The sequence below is a fragment of the Homalodisca vitripennis genome, chromosome 3 (assembly GCF_021130785.1).
Source record: "Homalodisca vitripennis isolate AUS2020 chromosome 3, UT_GWSS_2.1, whole genome shotgun sequence".
Lineage (NCBI taxonomy): Eukaryota > Metazoa > Arthropoda > Insecta > Hemiptera > Cicadellidae > Homalodisca > Homalodisca vitripennis.
The window spans coordinates 123125120-123147222 of record NC_060209.1 but is presented as its reverse complement, the minus strand read 5'-3'; the positions used below and the strand labels follow the sequence as shown (position 1 = coordinate 123147222).

At 36.0% G+C, this 22103-nt stretch overlaps 1 protein-coding gene across 1 annotated transcript in view; it reads right to left on the bottom strand.

Annotated features, from left to right (window-relative positions):
- LOC124357475 (ankyrin repeat and sterile alpha motif domain-containing protein 1B) overlaps positions 1-22103 on the bottom strand; it is a 137593-nt gene that overhangs the window by 4918 nt on the left and 110572 nt on the right. Inside the window, exons 13-19 of the mRNA XM_046809311.1 lie at positions 6726-7037; positions 6493-6626; positions 1900-2310; positions 1458-1727; positions 1206-1373; positions 952-1089; positions 598-868 (exon numbers count right to left, since the gene is read on the bottom strand). Coding sequence (XP_046665267.1) covers positions 598-868; positions 952-1089; positions 1206-1373; positions 1458-1727; positions 1900-2310; positions 6493-6626; positions 6726-7037 — 1704 coding nt within the window. The remainder of the gene's footprint in view (positions 1-597; positions 869-951; positions 1090-1205; positions 1374-1457; positions 1728-1899; positions 2311-6492; positions 6627-6725; positions 7038-22103) is intronic.

Below are 22103 nucleotides of genomic sequence, written 5' to 3'. Positions count from 1 at the left end.
CCAGTAGCTGAAATAATAGTTTCACTATCTTTGGATTACTAGCTATGACTTAGTTTGTCACCTAATAAAATACTCCACCTGGTGATGATTGATTTACTTATACAACCTCCTGTTCACCCAGTAAATCACAACGTTTTTGCTGTTAAGTGAACAATGTCTGCCAATCTTCAACATGGCTGATTCCCATATCTCAACTAAAAAAGTCATTTAATTTTTTTTGTATGTTACTAATGGTTTATACATACAATGTTGTTAGGTATAACTTTGTAATCGTGTGCTACATCTTTGGTGATTTTTCTTAACTAAGCAGTTTTTAGTACTTAAATTATAAACAAACCTGTCTAATGGTTTTTATTGAAATACCTACTCCACACAGAGATATTAGCAGAATCGTTGCGCATGTCTACAACTTTATCAAGTCAACAAGCCAATTGAAACATTTGAAAGTTCAGAGCTTCAGTTTGAATGAGAAAAATCCAGCTGCCCATGTAAAATCTACAATGTACAAAAAGAGCACCTTAGAACAAATACATTATATATCGTGTATCTACACATCATCACTGGTGACTATAGGGGCCCTGCCCGGGGTAGACGCACCATTGGTCAGCAGTTCCTCGGAGTGCTGTGGTGAAGCGTTACCGTTGACCTTGATCTCATTGACAGAATGTGACCTCGAGTGTGAATGGTTGGTCTGTGGCTGGGTGGTGACAGGAGGTGCTAATGGCTGGCTGCTGATCTGGTTGACAGAACGGGACCTTGTGTGACCGTTGGTTCCCCGATTTGTCAATGAGCAACCCTCCCTCAGCGCCATCTGGTAGGCGACCTCGAACGCTTGGCCGAGGGTCAGTATCACTTCTGTAGCTTGGTCCTGTAATCCCAGTTGTACGTTATTAAAATTTATATTTTCAACTCGATGGATGATGTAAAATATACATATAAGTAAGTACTCACCATAGTGTTGACACAGAAAACATGGCAGTAGTGGCTCTTGCTGGCGTGGTCCTTGGTTATGTAGGCGAAGTGTGTGAGGTCCTCTGCGTCCTGACAGGCACAGTGAATGTTGCGGATCTCGTGCTCACAGATCAGTTCCTGCGTTATTAAACACTCTTGTAGATAGTGTATTTTGAACTTAAAAAGTAACAAGTTTAATGCAAAACAATCAAAAATTGTTCAAAAATAACTTTAGCATTACAAAAGACACTTACTTGGTTGGTTGGGTTGAGGAACTTAACACCGCGAAATGAAATGGTAAGAATGATCTCTGGGATGACTTTGTCCTTGTCTTCGGTGGAAGATGACTTCTTTAACTTTTGTATCGACTTCTTCGTTGACTCCGTGCCTCTCAGTTCTTTCACCAATGTAGAACCTAAATACTGTATAAACAAAAGTTTTGTTATATCACTTGAACAATGACTTATGAAGCTATGATGTCCAAGTGTACACAAAAGTCTACTAACCGAGGCTACGTAGGTGACATGTCCCGTGACAAGGCTATGGGGACGGTGGCGCCACTGAGTGGTGAGAGTGGCGGGCACCCCCACTAACAACTGACTGGGCTCCCGGATTTCCAGCTCCGCCCCACCGTTGGACAGGGCAAGAGGTGGTGGCGGGGGTGCAGGACGGGACTTCTTGTGACTGTGTCGCAATGTGCCTGTACTCCCTGGTGTGCTCTGGTTCGATGGAAGCTTTGTCTTAATCTCTTCTTTCAGTTGCTGAATGTTGTTCTTCTGGACAACATGGAAAACGGTCAGTTTTAATAAAAAGATTCTATTTCAAAATAAGATTAATTTTATCTTAAGACACCAATAACTAAATAGTAATGCTTTTTAAGATTCTTTAATTTTTCAATTAATTTATACAGGTTCAGGAATTTTACAATATTGTTGTACAACCACTGACCAGCTGAGACAGATCCTGTGTGATGTCGTCCATGGAAGGTGGTTGGCGTGTAGCGGGCAGGCTGGCCAATATGCGGCGACGATGACCTGGCCGGCTTATTTCCAGCACTGCTGTTAGCTCCACCTCCCACACACGACGGACCCTGTCCATGTCAGTATACAGGTGGCGGGCGAATGTCTCTTGGTACTGCGGCAGATGTAGGCGAGTCAGCCAGTCATCCACCGTTTGGCCCTTGTCATCATCATCATTGTTGTTGTTGTTGTGTGGGGGTGAGGCCGGGGGTTGAGGTGGGGGAAGGTATGCTGTCACCACCTTCGCTGCCAGACTCTTGGCTGCCTCCAGGATCTGTTCTCTGTCTTTCTCGTTACTGACACCCATCTCTACCAGATCACCTTCTTCCAGTACTCCATTCTAAAAAGTACACAACACTATGTATAGAAATGCTCACTTGTTTGAACAAATAAATAATTTACTGCACTAAATGCCTTGTGAATTACTTTGTAATAACAGTTATAATACAGATTTTGGCCCATGAGGCCAGCCAGACTCCTGTGTTCTGTGGCGCCACGGTCAGTACACCTATTCCAGTGCAGGTGCTGTATCACATCAATCATGTCCTTCCCTACATATTTGCATATTCCTGTCGTTTCCATTAAATAGAATGATACATTTTATCTTCCTGGTATATAAAAAAATTATAATAAAATTAAAAATAAATAATATTAAATATACATATTTCTCTAGTTATTACACAATTTTCAACTGAAGTTAGAGTATTAATATTAGAATTCACAAGAGATAGAGTAGTTAGGATCATTCAAGAATCCAGAGTTTGTTTACAACAAATCTTTACACAAAGTTAAAAATGTCATCAAAGATTTGCACATTATTTGTCAACTATACAAGAAATTTCTATGAAAGAGAACTAGAACATTGTTCTTCCAATTGTTAATGTTACTGTCATTGTATCACATTTGCTGTCAATACTTATCCATATTATGCTTTTTTAACAATTATATCATAAAATGAATTCACTTATCATAATACATTAGAGGGATAAAAACAAAGAATAAAACATCAATTTATATAACCAAAAAACAAAAAAATGCATGCGACTTAATCCTGTTTAATCTCTACGACCAGGCCTCACCGAGCAAACTGAGTGACCACAGTCAGTAATCTTTAGACAATAGCTACACAAACAAGAACACAACTACAACCGCTGTAGGAACAGGTAAGCCAGGAGAGTACAATAGGTCCGGCTCAGACACAGTGGCCTAGTATGACAATGGAACAGATACAAGGAGCATCGACAATGGCTCATCGGACAATGGGCCATGTCTCACAGTACCAGTACCTGTAGTATGAGTAATACAGTACAGTGATTTGCTATATTATCTTCACTGCTCTAGTTAAGGATCTTAACTGTTTAAATTATTACATTTATATAGTTCATTGAATATGGGTTTGCCATTAACTGCTTAATGTAGTTTTGAGTTTTGGTCATTAGATCATTTTTTTCATCTGCAAAAAATAAAATAAAATATTTTTGAGCAAAATACTTTGAATCTGTTCTATGAAAGGAACGAGTGAAAAGTTCTGTTTCTTCTAGGCTTACCATCTATTTCTTAGCATATATGATACAGTCTTGGGGCTCCACTAGCTTAACTAATGATTATGTATGTTAGTAGTCACAGTGTCTATTAATTGGTTTAATCATCATCCAAATCCACTTCACAGTCAGATTTAGTTTTATTGGTTTTTTGTTTGAAATTGAATTTTTTATATTGGTAGTTTCTGCAGACATGATACTACGCAACAATGATACTAATATATAACTTACAAACTATGTTTTAGTTGTTTTAGTGGTTTTTAAATTATGTTTTAAAACATATACCAGTTTTTTTTAAAAACAACAGGTAAATTTGTGGTTTCAGAAAAAAGTACTTTTAATTTAAGATTCCATTCTTAAGTATTATTGAGAAAGTTTGTTCCTATTATAAACAATGGACATAATTTATAAATTTTTAAACTTAAAAACTAAAAGTATGTTTTCTCCCAAAATTAGAAAACTGTTTTTACAACCTAATAAGGATTAAACAACGTATCTGCATTTTCATGTAATAAGAAAATACCTTTAATATATCAAACCACTGAGTACATTATAAAACATTATTTTTTTAGAATGGATTTATTGAAATGAGAGGGAATAAAGAGGGCTAATTTTTTAGATAATATATTTTGAAATTCTGTTGTTTTTTAAGTTAATTTTAAATGTAAATTAGAAATACATACAGGCTTTAGGAAAAAGTTTGTAAACTGAAACCGTAAATACTTTTCTGAATTGAAAGTAAATATAATGAGTTCTTAAAGATAAAAAGATGTAAAAGAACAAACACTGAAAGAGCAAAGAAAGATTTAACATATAAATTATTGTACATTGCCTACAAAAAGCTATAAATGTTGTGACAGGAGGAATGACAAATTAGAATGATTTGATCAGGGATCAGTTAGAGAGGGAGTGATCATAAGCAGAAGTTTGCTCAACCTTGCTGTGAGTATAACTGATCAAACAAGACATACCTGACATTGCCAGGTACACACACACTCACACTCACATCATGCAACATTTGGCTCACAGTTTCTTGCTTTCACTGTTTATAGAACACCATTTTACCCATTGATATAATTTAAAAATCACCTTATCTAACTATATATTACAATAAATTGTTAAAAATATTATTTTGTAATAAATGATTAAATTATTTTGTTCAATATAAGTTAACAAATTGTATAGAATATTTAAAACATACTTTATAGAAAGCCTTTAAAATTTCTAAATATTTCATCTTTACAGATATTAGGTCTGTTCTTTTGCCTGCTCTGACATAGGCTGTGCTATATCACTGAGGGGTAGGTAACTTGGGAGGGTTCTGACTTCTCCATTGCGATAAAAAAGAAACTAAATGTATTAGTCTGGATATGACAGAAAAGCATAATTTATCAGGCACAACTTATCAACAATGAAAACCCATTATTCAGTAAATAAGAAATTGATTTAAAATTTATTTATAATTCATCTCTCTGGGAATAAGTAGAAAGATAAGATATTTATCTGTCATCAAGGGTAGTGTGGTGTTTAAATTTATTTTATCCTTCTTTTTCTCCATTGAAATTTCTTATTGCGATCAGAATATGGTTTCTGATCACGAATTAAGTAATTTGGTACAAATGTTGACAAATTATGTCAGTGATATGCCCATAGAGAGGGGATGAGGGGAATAGAATTCCCACCAAGAGCTATTAAAATATTTTGATAAAAACAATCTAACTTGTTTAAACAGCAGCTAAATGTTTTCCTTTGAATTATTTTATTACTTTATATCTAATTGATTCAAATGTAGGTTTATTCCCCCTGATGTGGTGTACTTTTCAATAAGATTCATTCCACTCCCCCCAAACCTGAGTCCTAATAACACCACTGTTATCAGCATAAGTGTAAATAAAAAATTATAACATTTGAACATTTTACTAGGCCTGTTAGAAAAAAATATAAAATAGTTATATCCTCTTTAGTATAGTTACAAGGTGAATATACTAAGGTGTCCTATATTTAGAGAAAGACTAAAATATTAACAACGAAATATAATGCAACTCCCCTAAATCACATATAGGAAATCTATTCAAAATTCCATCGAATTGGAAACTGTGCAATGCAAACCTGTCATATATGGCACAGTGCTTACAAGCTGTAATTGACAGAAACATTTAAGTGATGTTTGTTTAAAAAAAAGAATTAATTAACTGTTTCAAAATGGCGGATTAAAGCATAACAACATTGGAGTTAGACAAAAAAACTCTGATTGTAGAGAGAAATAAATTTTTCAGTTTTAGAAGATTTTGCCAAAAAAAATTTCCACTTTTAAGTGTCAAATGGGCAATGCCAGAACAATAGAGAGATATTGGGTTGACACAGTGTGCCACAGGTCAAAAGTTAAACTGATATCAGGGCATATACACTCCCCCTCCCACTCTTACCCAATGTTTGCAGTTTGTTATATGCTCTTAACTTGCCCTGCCTTTAACAGACCTATGTCTTGGATTGTCAAACTTTGAGATGTAATTACTTATATTATTTCATGGAATAAATTGGTAGGATATTTCCAAATATTTTAATACAAATTTGGATGAACTCAGTGACTTACATAATCAATCAGTAAATGTAAGAATGGTGTTAAGACTTGCAAATGTGGATTCGTTCAGTGTGTAAAACTATTATTATTGTGACAGTGCTAACTGATATGGACAAGGTATATACTTAATATGTACACATCATATTTAATCTGTATGCCCATTTACATTTGTGTAAATAGCATAATTCTACTGTCGGTGTGTATTACAAACTAATTATTACACTGTTAATTTTACATCACAGTATTATATAAATAAGTACAATTTTATATGAGCTTCATATGAAAAATGATTAAGAGTGTGCAAAACTAATTTAATGGAGTCTATGAATGCCCTGTGCAAAACTACTATTTAAACCACACACATGCACAAATGTTTACAATGTACTATGGTGGTACTTACAATGAAGTCGAGATCGTCGTATCCGTAGTTTACAAAGAGGGACTCGTAGTCCGCAAAGTTGAGGCCTGCCAACCACTGTCCCACTGTGGAAGTCGTACTTACTATGGAAGTACCACTGTCTGACCGGTTCAGTCCTGCAACACAGCAGACCTGTAGCTAATACTTGAACACAGCAGTGTTACTCTAGGTAAAACTAGAACCATTGTGTACGACATGGAAAGAGATAAACTCACCCAGCCTTGCCTGGAACTCCTTCTCGAGTTCGGTGACGAACACAGACTCCCGGACGAGACCTGTGCCGAAACTCGCCATGATTTCCGATATCTTGGCCCATTCCTCCTGCTCATCAAAGGGGCTGAGAATGCTGAGTGTCTTGTCGGAGGCGGGGGTAGGATCCTCCGGAGGTCTCTTCATTTCTGAGGTGGAGTTGCTGCCACTGCTGCTGCCACCGGTCATCTGCTCGTACACGTTCCTCAGCCTCCGCAGCGTCTTGGGTCTCTCGGCCCGGCCTCCAGCCTCCACTGTTGTCGAGCCTTTCAGCAATCCTGCACAGTCCAAACGTATTTACAAAATAAATTTACGGTTTAAATACGATGTTCAAGTAACAAATCTACCAACATTACTTCACGCAAATATAAAGATATACCTTTTGGAACCTTAGGTTGATTCTTTTATAACCTTGGAAATATCCTTTCATTCGATTAATGAACCACCTTCTTGTACAACATAAAAGGAAATTCTCAATTTCTATTAGACTAGTAAACTTGAAACAGGTGATTCTATCACGAGCTTGAGGAGGATGAAGGCTAGATATGAAATCTTGTAGGAATTACCGATCTCTTTTGTATGAGACTGTTTGGTATGTCTGCAGTGATAGGGCCGGTCAGTATTGGCGGTCACGTCTGTTGGCGTTTGCTCCACAGTCACGTGGGCCGCTCTCCCCACACATTCCTTTGTTGGCTGCCACGCGTTATCGCAATCAGTAGCACTTATCTCTCCTGGAACTGATAACAGACTCTTCGCAGAACTGACCCTGAGTGGAGAATTTGGTGGCAACAGATATGGTGATGGGTTTTTGAACGTATTCTTCCGGTCCCAGTATTACGTTCCTTTGAGCCAAAGACAATTCATTGAGACTTATAATTGAAAGAATGGGTATTAAATAGATATATCTTCATACATGATGCAAAACATGGGAAGAGCTATACAAAGATTAAATTGGGTTTCCCACTTTACGCTTCTTCAACTATATTTCGTTGCTTCAAGTTGCTCGCTGCTCCGCAAGCAAATTTCTGCTGAAAAAATGGACATCATAGGGACGACCATTTTAACTGTAATATTTTCTAAGATAAGTGATGGTCATTGGAAGAGATTCCAATCTTCAATTCGTTTTAGAATAATTGGACTGGAATCGGAGATTGAAATAGTTTTTATACGCAACAATGAAATCACTTAAATTTCTGTGAACATCCCATGAAACGGGAACATATCACTAGCTGTTCACTTCAATCAATCGGTCAACACGTTCACAAGATGTAACGGCGTCAACTTTGGCGCAAATAATGTCCACGGCTGTAGAAGCAGGATTAATTAGTATTCCCAATCTAAGTAAACCCAATTAAGGGAAACGTTAAAGATTCATCTAGGTTATACAGAATAAAAGTATATGTGTTATTTACCACTGACATTTATACCGTGCAAATTTGAATTGTGTTGTCTTGGACATATTCTCCACAGAGTTTAACCATAAGTTCAACTACTACATATTGTACTTGGCTTCAGATAGCTCTAAGTTTCACTATTAACTTTCTTCCATAAAGGCCTTTAAAACAATGTGTATTTTGAAGGGGTTTACTTTTTAAAATTTTTAAGTTAGGCCGAAATTTGTAATTTTGGGGAAAGGCAATCTTATGATACTAACCGAAAAGCGCAGTTTTTAACCCTACAGATTAATACTGAGTTAGGTTTTTCTAGGTGCGGCCTTAAAAAAATTAATATGGGGTATCCGAACTTTTTATTCGCCCTGTATAATACTTTTTTTATGAAGAACATTGGAAAATCTAAATATCCCAACAGTATTTTCATTGCTTTCAACATGTCCTGCTATAATAGTTTCATATTTATTGACAACCCAATGATTCGCAATGTACAAATGCAGACATACAAACTAGTAATGTTTTGATAACAATAATTAATTGATATGTAGTTGTCTTTAATGGTTTACATATCATTTGGCATTGAACTATATATGAATTTTAATTACTTGAAGTTTACGTTTTATAAAGTAAATTACAGACAACACAGTTGCATATTTAATGCGAAACAACACAAACATGAAGGGTTAACAATATATGGAATACTCCAGCTTGTTGGCAGCGTATCGCAGCAATCCGCCAGGTGACGGACGACATTTAGAGTGACCTTTATAGGGCACGGTCAGACCGGGACAGTCATCCAATAACTGAAATGACAAATTTAAAAAAAAACAACAGATGTGCACTTTTTGTAATTAACAATCTGCTTATGTAAAGCTCACAAGAGGCGACATACTGAATTGATCACTTTAAAATTTGTTACAATTTAGTACAGTTTATCGCTGACCTCATAACGCAAATAAGAGCCTGTGTGTTTAAGTTGTCGAACAAATGTCGAAAATATGGGTCATCTGGTTTCTATGGCAACGAAACTGAGCGTCGAATGGTATTTTCAGGAATCGATTAGTTTAGCTGTGCATAATCAATGTAATTACATAACATAACACCGGAACTTTTTTAACCCATTATGTCATCAATGTTGAAATACAGTGAGGAAATTTAACATTTGCAAAGACGTATCTTTTAACTGCTCATGGCAGTTGCGCTAATGCTAACACTGTAACAAGTGTCCTATTTTAAATTTATGGTCTAGTTAATGATATTTTGATGTTAAACTAAAACTCGATTGATTTAAAGTTGTACGTACACCACCTCAGGCCCAGAATGAGTATTTTATTCCCAGAAGTAGTGAAGAAAGGCTAAGAACAGTTAAACAAATCTAAGGTTCTGTCTTCAGCAAACAAACGACCAGATTTAACATGTAACGCCGAGAAGTATTACGGACAAGACCACCCACTGTCAAGCAAATCTCAGGTATTGTCTTTAACAAACAAACGACCAGACTTAACACGTATCGCCAAGAAGTATTACGGACAAGACCACCCACTGTCAAGCAAATCTCAGGTATTGTCTTTAACAAACAAACGATCAGACTTAACATGTATCGCCAAGAAGTATTACGGACAAGACCACCCACTGTCAAGCAAATCTCAGGTATTGTCTTTAACAAACAAACGACCAGATTTAACATGTAACGCCGAGAAGTATTACGGACAAGACCACCCACTGTCAAGCAAATCTCAGGTATTGTCTTTAACAAACAAACGATCAGACTTAACATGTATCGCCAAGAAGTATTACGGACAAGACCACCCACTGTCAAGCAAATCTCAGGTATTGTCTTTAACAAACAAACGACCAGATTTAACATGTAACGCCGAGAAGTATTACGGACAAGACCACCCACTGTCAAGCAAATCTCAGGTATTGTCTTTAACAAACAAACGATCAGACTTAACATGTATCGCCAAGAAGTATTACGGACAAGACCACCCACTGTCAAGCAAATCTCAGGTATTGTCTTTAACAAACAAACGACCAGATTTAACACGTATCGCCAAGAAGTATTACGGACAAGACCACCCACTGTCAAGCAAATCTCAGGTATTGTCTTTAACAAACAAACGACCAGATTTAACATGTAACGCCGAGAAGTATTACGGACAAGACCACCCACTGTCAAGCAAATCTCAGGTATTGTCTTTAACAAACAAACGATCAGACTTAACATGTATCGCCGAGAAGTATTACGGACAAGACCACCCACTGTCAAGCAAATCTCAGGTATTGTCTTTAACAAACAAACGATCAGACTTAACATGTATCGCCGAGAAGTATTACGGACAAGACCACCCACTGTCAAGCAAATCTCAGGTATTGTCTTTAACAAACAAACGATCAGACTTAACATGTATCGCCGAGAAGTATTACGGACAAGACCACCCACTGTCAAGCAAATCTCAGGTATTGTCTTTAACAAACAAACGATCAGACTTAACATGTATCGCCGAGAAGTATTACGGACAAGACCACCCACTGTCAAGCAAATCTCAGGTATTGTCTTTAACAAACAAACGATCAGACTTAACATGTATCGCCAAGAAGTATTACGGACAAGACCACCCACTGTCAAGCAAATCTCAGGTATTGTCTTTAACAAACAAACGACCAGATTTAACATGTAACGCCGAGAAGTATTACGGACAAGACCACCCACTGTCAAGTAAATCTCAGGTATTGTCTTTAACAAACAAACGACCAGATTTAACATGTAACGCCGAGAAGTATTACGGACAAGACCACCCACTGTCAAGCAAATCTCAGGTATTGTCTTTAACAAACAAACGATCAGACTTAACATGTATCGCCAAGAAGTATTACGGACAAGACCACCCACTGTCAAGCAAATCTCAGGTATTGTCTTTAACAAACAAACGACCAGATTTAACATGTAACGCCGAGAAGTATTACGGACAAGACCACCCATTGTCAAGCAAATCTCAGGTATTGTCTTTAACAAACAAACGATCAGACTTAACATGTATCGCCAAGAAGTATTACGGACAAGACCACCCACTGTCAAGCAAATCTCAGGTATTGTCTTTAACAAACAAACGATCAGACTTAACATGTATCGCCAAGAAGTATTACGGACAAGACCACCCACTGTCAAGCAAATCTCAGGTATTGTCTTTAACAAACAAACGACCAGATTTAACATGTAACGCCGAGAAGTATTACGGACAAGACCACCCACTGTCAAGCAAATCTCAGGTATTGTCTTTAACAAACAAACGACCAGATTTAACATGTAACGCCGAGAAGTATTACGGACAAGACCACCCACTGTCAAGCAAATCTCAGGTATTGTCTTTAACAAACAAACGACCAGATTTAACATGTAACGCCGAGAAGTATTACGGACAAGACCACCCACTGTCAAGCAAATCTCAGGTATTGTCTTTAACAAACAAACGATCAGACTTAACACGTATCGCCAAGAAGTATTACGGACAAGACCACCCACTGTCAAGCAAATCTCAGGTATTGTCTTTAACAAACAAACGATCAGACTTAACACGTATCGCCAAGAAGTATTACGGACAAGACCACCCACTGTCAAGCAAATCTCAGGTATTGTCTTTAACAAACAAACGATCAGACTTAACATGTATCGCCAAGAAGTATTACGGACAAGACCACCCACTGTCAAGTAAATCGCAGGTATTGTCTTTAACAAACAATCTACGAAATTGAATATTTAACACTAAGAAGTATTTTACTGAGACGAAACCACTCTCTGCTGGGCGAACCTCAGTATTTGCCTCCGGCGAACAAATGGCCAGATTGAACATTTAACCAGAAGCAGTGGAAACGAAACCACTCACTATCAGGCAAATTTCAGGAGTTTCGTCTTCAGCGAGCAAATGATTAGGAAAGCTACATTTATTCTACCCAATGCATGTTACTATAAACACTCGATAGCAGACAACAGCTGTCGGTTACGACACACAATTGCCGCGCGGCAGTGACACTTTCCCTTGCCCTTCCCTGTCCATGAGTCACGGCTAATTGCCGAGTTCCTTAGGCTATGGAAATTGATACCATCCCAAATCTCGCGAATTTGTAGCCAACCCTGCACATTCCGTTAGAAATAAGGCTGAGACTAAATTTAACTGTACGGTACGGATCATTTGTAACCGCAACCGGTGGTAAGCTCTGGTTCATACAGGCCAAATTTATCAAATTAAATTACAATTTAAATCTGTTAGTACACAATGATTATCAGCTGGTTAGTATGAATCTCTAAAGAGTAATTATAAAAAGTATAAAAGAATTACAGGACACTGTGGTTGGAAACAACAGCTGTAACACAGAATTTTAAATTGTAATTAAAACACGGTTATAAATATTTTATAATACGTTATTTATAATAAATAATACAGTTAAAATTATTTATAAGCCATGACAAAAACTTGAGTCGGAAGAAATTTAATCTTACACTTTTGTAATAATTTTAAGAAAATAAATAACATAATGCTTTTGACACAACACAAAATACATTTTCCCCGTTGCCATTAAGTTCGTCATTCAGTGTGCTACAAAATAACTTTTATTAAATATAAAACATCACTTCCGTTGAAGACTATATAAAACGAAACTATTTAACATTGTTTTACTGGAGTTACTTATCTAATCGCTAAGGAGGGACTAACTAACTAATAGGAGTGTCGAATCTGGCATATAGGAGTGAGCCCAAAATAATATATTTCATAACCAACTACCGGTTTACAATATTTTTATGTCTTCTAGGTTGTATTACAAGTACTGAGAATATTTAATTATAGTTTATAAAATCAAATGTTTGGATACGCACTAATTCCTGATATTAATTACACTCTAGTAAACTAATGGAAAGCAAAATTTCTGACCATAACACAGGGAGGAGTTGTTAATTTGCAAATAACAATATTTAATGTAGGTCTCACCCAACTCAACCATAATAAGTTTTGTATTCAACTGAGCTCAATCAAATACAAACAAATCCACAAGTATAAACCATATTTATATACACGAATTAAAAAATAAATTAATGCAATTAAGGACCTGCAATAGGCTACGTAAGATGATATTCGTAACAAAGGACTGAGGACTGATTACGATTAGGAACCACTCTCTCCTGGAGTCACGAAGTCCCGCGCCGTCCCCTAGTGACCGTAACTGCCCTGGCGGCTAAATGTCTATAATCTAGCACCAGTGACGTCACCCAGACAACATGACGGACTTGTCTTTATCATGCGATGGGCGGCTTGAGGCAGCTGTCCGATGCGCTGGAATGTCAGTGTTAGCGGCGGTGCCTCAATCTCAGTTGAATAACAAGTATTTATTGCTGGCTGAGCGTTAGCAAAGCGTATCACTTGACGGGCTGAAGACATTTGATTCCTGTCCGTTTGTCTATCTATTGACACGATATTTCAAGAACGAACTAACCTACAGACTTGAAATTTTGCATGAAGCTACACTTCAATAAAGGAAACAATGAGTTCACTGATGTGCGCGGGGATTTGCCAGAGCGTTCGTGAAATTATTTACATTGGTCCTATAAATAGCTATGAGCTATGGCAACGAGGAAATTGCAGAATAAGTAAAATTGTACACACACACACACACACAGTACAATGAGGTTTCAACACATGACGTAGCTATAGACTTCAGCTAGCACATAACCTCAGCGAAGCCTGCAACGCGTCACGTGATGTGGAGTACTCTTAACTTATATTAAACAGGGTGTCCCGTAACTCTCTGGACAAAGGTATACCACGTTATTGCTCAGGTCAACACAAACATATTTCAACATATGAACATGAGTATCCGATGCTTAGTTTTCCATCTGCCTAGTACAAGAATTATTATCTTAAAATCCTATACAAGAATTATTATCTTAAAAACTAAAAAGTTAAATTATACAAATTTGGCTCAAATGTTTATGATAACAAAGCCAGTTACTAAAAAATATATAATCAAATTATCTTAAGCATTTTCAAGATGGCAACTAATAAAACTTTTAAACTTTGAATATCTTAAGAACCTGCAATTTTACTCAAGAATTACAAAAAAACAGGTTGAGAACTGAGGTTCTCATTGAATGGCCAACAATACAAACAATGAGTAAACGACAGCTCTCAATATGGGCCATGTCTTGTTACAGTAAATCTGCTCTAAATCAGCTATTTATTATTAGATTTAAATATTTTTTTGTGTCATTAGATTTGTGATAAAATCCTCTAAAAACTGTCATCTTAACTCTTATTACATATTTTTTCAGTGACTGGCCTTCTTATCACAAACATTTGAGTTATATTTGTTAAAATGTAAGAATTAGTTTTAAGATATAATTTTTTTATAAAAAAACACATACAGATGGGAAACTTAGCATCGGAGAGACCCACGTTCATATTGTAAAATTTGTTTGTCTTAACCTGAGCAATGACGTGGTATACCTTTGTCCAGAGAGTTATGGGGCACCCTCATTATATATTATATAATATATAATACACACACACACGCACGCACGCACGCACACGCACACACACACACAAACACACACACACACACACACACACACACACACACACACACACACACACACACACACACACACACACACATATATATATATATTATATATTAATTACCTTATAAACAACTGCTTCATGTAAAACCACAGATAAGAGCTCCCCTGACGTAGAGTATTCAATGTACTTCATTACCCAAATAAGACAAGCACGGTAAGTTCAGTTATATCACACATCAATAAACAAAATTAATCGGATTACCATTAATATGTTTAGCAGCAAATAATTCAGTAACTGCCAACCTATTATCTCCTGCGAGTGTGAGGGAAGGGAAGGGTCAACGACTGATTCTCTTGATCAATGCTTTTGTTTATACAATTATTGTCTTAATACGTCACTAGGGTCGTGTTTACGACGCGATTACTGAAGCGTTCTGACGATAAGACGCTATCACAACGAGACAATAATTTTTATGGTGACTTCCATTAGTTGTTGTTAAAATAACTGCATGACTGACGTATTTAGGTTCTAAATTATATTCAATTGCTTCCTGGTCAATTAAGGACAATTATTCTTGCCGAAGATGGGTGATTTGAACAGACATGTGTTACAGCTTCGTGTTACAAAACTGGTATATATGCTCTCAGGTGTTAAATAACTAACATAATATCAAGAATATAAACCATTACCTTCTTCTGGCCTGGTACTAAATTTGAGGTGTTTGTGATTTTAACGTACACTTTTTTTCATAAACTTTTCATTTGTTGTGTCCACATTCATGAATTGGAGTGGATTACAACTTTGCTTCCGTTAGTCCGTTGCTTATACTGTATTTTTCTATTTGACAAAGGGAGCAGATACCAACTGCCAAAAAAGTAGTGCTTCTGATGTAAAACATAAAGATAATAAATACCCGAACACAATCCTTTTATTATTTTATAATCATACACAAAAGCTATTTATATTTAATATTCATTTAAAGAATTTACTAGTGGTAATAGTAGTATTTGTTTATTATATAACGATAAAGAAGAAATAAGATTTTCTCTTTTTATAGATTATTTGAGAATGTTCGACGGCCGAATATTAATTCGATTGCATTTGCTCAAGGCTTTACACAAATTAAGATTCCATTGTAAAACACCGCTCCAAATGCAAATATAAGCATAGCAGTTGGAGGAAAACTCATTATTCCTTGTTTCTACAATTATATTACTGCCAGTACACAATTAAATCACATATGTTTGGTGCTTCACGGCTATTGTAATAAATTCATAACAGAATGTCACTTAATGTTTTCGTTTTCACCGATTATCATCCCTAGAACACAAAACTACGATAATCCAAAAAAAAAACCATACAGTATATAGGTCTATTTTAAAAGATGTGAGTGTGAGAGGGGGGCTTATGCAATACAATCTGAACTTGTGAACTGCCGTAATTTTTAATATATTCAGACTAAACTGGCTACAGAGACAGTATTTGCACATGGCTAGGATCAGTTCGTTAGCCGCCCCAACAAATAAAAAAATAAACAAGACGCCGCTTATGTCTGCGCTAAGTTTCAAGTACGTTATAGCATACACCAAAGGTGATTTTTTAAGAAACTTTAAACAATGTTAAGCAACATTTCTACACATCTCTCAAACCTAAACAATACATACATGATGCATATCTTAGCCATCAATACATAGTCAGTAGAGATACTATTTATTAAATATAAGAGACAACTGTAAATCTTACAGACGAAATCAAATTTTTTCAAGCTTACTGTAATGTTTTATTTCCACAGAAAGATTATTATAAATAAGTGGTCCTTCTACTTCTACACATTGTCTAAATATATAAATAATTTTACATGCAAATATATGTAGCAATTTTTTAATGTGCATTTTTTACATAGTATACAAGTAATTTTTGGACCTTATACATTTACTTATGTTTCACTCTGGAACATTTTTATACTTTTTAATATTAAAAATATGCATATTTCCTTACAAGAAATAAACACTAAAACTTTTTACGTGTACATTCATTGATAAACAATGTTTTATATTTTACCAAATGCATTTACTTACGTTATTTTATTATTATATCCATTTTGCGCTAAGAAACAATAATAAGAGGGAAAAATACGTTTCAATGATCCATAAAACAACTTTATTACCGAATTGACATTCCACTTGACCACGAGATTATTATACAATAAGAACGGTCGAGAGTCATAGTTTAGTGACCTTCGACAGTTCTGCCAAGGACAGATACTTGTATCTACCAGAGATCTGGGAACAACAAAGCCACTGCTATTTTAATAATTTGGAACTAGTAGTTAGTAATTTGTAGTTTTGTTTTATAATCACAATACGCTTATTCCACAATTTATCACAATAGTGTCCTTGACGCAATAGTGTCAAGGTTCCCAAAACAAAGAGCTTCTCTTCAAATAATCATCCGTACTATTTACTTCTAATCTTGAAGATAATTTTTAAACACATTATATCATATAGTGACGCAACATTCTTCCTCGTGTGCTTTTATGTGAGAACTTTGATTAGAACACAGGTTGTCATCCGTGGACTGTTTTTTCAGTCATCTAAGATACACCGGATATAGAGACAACGGGTCTTTTTCGTTTGAGGGCCAGCACAAAAGACCCCAGATTGCCTATTCAAAACTCAGATCACGCGACGCTTGCCCGCTGCGCAGCGCTTTGCGCTGTTTGCTCATTTAGAAAAAAAATTAACTCGAACTTGCAAAGTCCAAGCCCAGATCAACTCACCACGCTTTATTGAACAAGAAAAACTAAGTATAACTCACTCATGAGAAAATGGAAGTAATTAAGAGCAAAGTTATTGTTCTGGAGGCCAATACAAACTGATATCCCTCCAAATGGCATCACACAAATCAACGTCAGACAGAACTAACGCAGGTTCATTACAGGCAAAAGATAAGCGGCGCGCGTTTATCACCGATAAGATAAGACGAGTTTATACTAACTAATACAAAACCAAAAACCCTACAAACTAATAACAAAAAAAAAACAAAAAAAAAAAACGGTTAAATGCACTGTCAGTCAGGTATAGTATGTTTGTAAGGTGCTGGCCCTTAAACGAAAAAGACCCACGATTAGACCTTCATGATTAAAGAAGACGATTACAACTTGAAGTTTCAACATTAAAAGGTAGGATAAACCATATAAACAAATTCTCTAGGAAATATTTACGATAGAAATGATCGAGAAGATGAAAAAGATAGTCTATTTTTAATAAAAAGAAAATAATTCACATCGGATAACGTGGATAATAAATGAATTAAATGCAATAAAATGAAGTACGGGTATTTTATTTTGATATGACATGTATTACATAGTTTATTTTCACATAATACGAAAAATCAAGTTTTATTTTTAACAATTTTTATTTAAGTTTCTTATATTAATAGTGTTATATTATAAATATACCCATACATACATACACACTAATAAATAATCTTCAGTGTTACATTTGTATTATCAGTCTAGGAATTATATATAAAGTTACATTTAGTAATTAGTAAATTCTAACATACCAACTAAAAGTAATGGAAATAATAATGAATGAAGTAAAAGTTTGAAGACGTCGATAAACGCGAGCACACAATCACCTATTGCCGATTTCAGTAGAAGATATATTGTGATTAAAGTTATACGCTATAACCAACCACAGGGGGAATTCTAATGCAATGCATTTATACTGGTTCTATACGAGAATATGTCAACGGGCAGAAAGCACTAAGAGTTTCGTGAATAAATATTAATATTGACAAAATAACAATCGATCGATATAAAATAATAATCAGTCCCAGTATTTAGTCGGCGGTCAGGGACCATCAATGTAATAATGAAAATAGTTTTACAAATTATTCTTCTAACACACAACAACAAACGTAGAGGACATATAGGAACATATTAGGAAAATCCTAAACATCAGGCGTAGGAAACATTCGTGCAATGTAAGAGTGAAATCTGAATATATATCCATATCTACATGTCATATGAAAATATCTTGTACTATGATAAGTAGCAAAACACTAGACAAGAAATCATTGACTGAAAATCGTACAGAATTGACTTCTGGGGCGCTGAAGATACCCTGGAAGAGAGGAGGACAGTAGAAGCCCTTCGCTATGCCATCAGGAGGACAGGACAGTGCGGGACGTCACTGACTGAAAATCGTACAGAATTGACTTCTGGGGCGCTGAAGATACCCTGGAAGAGAGGAGGACAGTAGAAGCCCTTCGCTATGCCATCAGGAGGACAGGACAGTGCGGGACGTCACTGACTGAAAATCGTACAGAATTGACTTCTGGGGCGCTGAAGATACCCTGGAAGAGAGGAGGACAGTAGAAGAAGCCCCACCGCTATACCACCAGAGACATGCATAACATACCCGCGGAGGACAGGACAGAGCCGGTCTGGCGGAAGGTGTCGACCAGCCTGACGATGTGCGAGAGGGGCGGCGGAGGACGACTAAAGCGAGTAGAGAACAGGTCGCGCACATGGCCCAGACAGGGGAAGCCGTCGTTGTTGACGGCGTACGACCTAAAGTAATGCTCAACGATGAACACGCGCTCAGATAGGCTATATTGGCGCCATTCCATCTAGAGCTAGTGCAAGCTCATCTGCAACAGAGAATAGTTCCGATAAAACCGAGTCCAACAACTCAACATGGAGAAATCATAATTAATTGAAAGCATGTAAAAAGTAAAACTAAAAGAAAAATATTTAAAAAACGATATATTGTTTTATTTGAAAGTTAGAGAGAAATAAGAAAATTATTTCAAATAGTTTATCTTAATAAATTAAACGTACTGATAAACACTGGTCTTTTAAACAAACGCTTTATAAAATAGAGAACATAAATTACAGATACCACAAAACAATTATGCAAATTGTATCGGAAATTCTGAATGATGTTCAAAACTTCCTTTAAAAGAAATATAGAATGACTGGCCTCGACACAACTGTGTTTTAACGTTTCCGCTGCCCGAACTGAGTTTCTGTTCGTATCGTATGTGATAAGACGAATTGCATCGTCTGAGCAAAGCCCGTTAATAATTACGTTCTTGCGTTTGAAATGAAGTACCACTTTACAACAAATAAAAAGAGTTCTGAACGATAAACTACAGCGTCGACACCAGCAAGTCAGCAGTGTACAAGACAAGATAAGTGTGAAGTCAGGTCAGAACCTGCTGAGGAGAGCCTACACAGTTCAGCGTCAGCACGAGGGTGACTACAGAGGTCACATCGACTCCGTCAAGTCGTCTAGAACAGAACGTGGTGTCGGACTTAATTGTGATAGATGATCAAAACGAGATTTAATTCAAGCACAATCCAAACTCTGTGGCAATCTCAACCATTCAAACGCCGATAACCAATGATTTATAGTGTTTTGTAAACAAAATTAAATTTTAATTTCCGACAACTAAATGGAGTATCTCTATCGCTATTGAGTAATCTATCACTTTAAATTAGAAGACGAGATGATAACTATTCAGATTTTGTAAAGGATCTAACGTTGTCTAAGTGGTTAAACCATATATATAGCATGATTGCAATATGCTATAAATACATCATTTGCATCTTTGTTTGACCACATTAAGCAGACCTACAAACACTGACGCATTCCTCACCTATCATGAACTTAATAATATCTTACGCTCAAAACACACAGACAAGATAGTATTTACACAATTCCTGAACAAAAGACCACGACTATAATTTTAGTATTTTATGAAAGTAATCACAATATAACAAATAATATTATGCTTTTATATAAAAACTATATATATATATATATATATATATATATATATATATATATATATATATATATATATATATATATATATAGGAATGATTTACAGGGCTGTATTCCGGAAGGAAAATTATGAACAGAAGAAAATAAAATAGAAGGTTTGGCGTTAAGTTGATCAAAAATATTATTAATACATTTGACCTGAAGGCAAGGGGGCACTGAAACGACCAAGTAAGCGGAGGCTTAGCGAGTGCGGGCGGCGTAGAAGTGTGTGCATGGTGTAACCGTTTAACACCATTATTACAGCTGTGTTACTGACTAGCTGACTCAACAGTATCCTGCCGGTCATCGGTCTGCACATTTGCATGTCTCACAGCAGCCAGAGAAAGTGGCCGCATCAGGGTCTCTTGGAAGCGAGGAATTCGTCAGTGTGATTCAAAGCTCTAAATGTTGCTGTGACTGGCTCTCTGACGTAATGGATGTTAAACGTCATAGCGCAGCGCTATACAGAGTGGCAAAACTACTCAATAGCTGGCAAAAACCTAAAAATGAAGTACGCCACAAGTATTTTGAACCCTAACTATCCTTAAGAGTGGAAGTCCTCACATACTGTTCCCACTCTTGGGGTTAAAAGACTTTCCTACTTGTATTTAAGGGCCCTCTTAAAATGAGTGCAAGATTACACGTGAAGAAATCGGCCCCGTCGGGAAAGAAGTTTAAATCTATCTGGTTTATTCTCACAGTATATTTATTTGTTCTCTCGGTATGTCTAAGTGTATTTAAAACTATACTATTTAAGATCTTTAAAATGATTTATTATGCTACTTTTTTACATTTAGTTCAGCAAATACGTATACAAATTTCGAATAAGGGGTTTAAATGGTCAACTCTTCCAGTCCTACAGAGATTTGTGTAAGATTGTGTAGGGAACCCTTGTAGTTTATGGGAACATATACATTAGCTGTGTTTTTGGCCTGAAATTGATTTATTACATTTTTACCAAGATATTATCTCGAGTGAGTGTTCATGGATGAAATTTAAAAATACGTTCTAATGTGACGCTAGTCAGATGAAACCTCTAGTTAGCAAGTATACATACGAATGTGCTGAGCATTTGTACCCAGCTCAGTTAAAGATGCATATGAGCGGTCGAATATCGATTGTTAGATAGAATTGGCAAAGATACAGACGAGAAAATAACAAAGCAACATAAGGTAGATGATAGTTTATTTTTAGGTAGTTTTTATCAATGAATAGGATATATTTATATCCCTTAATAAAGAAAAGTACTAATGTTTATGATACAATTGTAGTTTTTTTATAAAGTGAATATTAAATAATATCGATGGCCTATATATCCTTATATCCTATATAACCTTATCCTTATTTTAACACAATTCCAACTAAGCATTCTTAACCGCCACCCAAAAACAATAACGAATAATTTATAATAAAAATATATAATTGATGTCTTGTACGTGAGTGGATGTCATCCTTAAGGTAATTCTAGAATCCTTATCCTCATTCCCTTTGTTGTAAAAAAGGCCAATCGATTTGAAAACACAATCTTTCTGGAAATTTGTCTA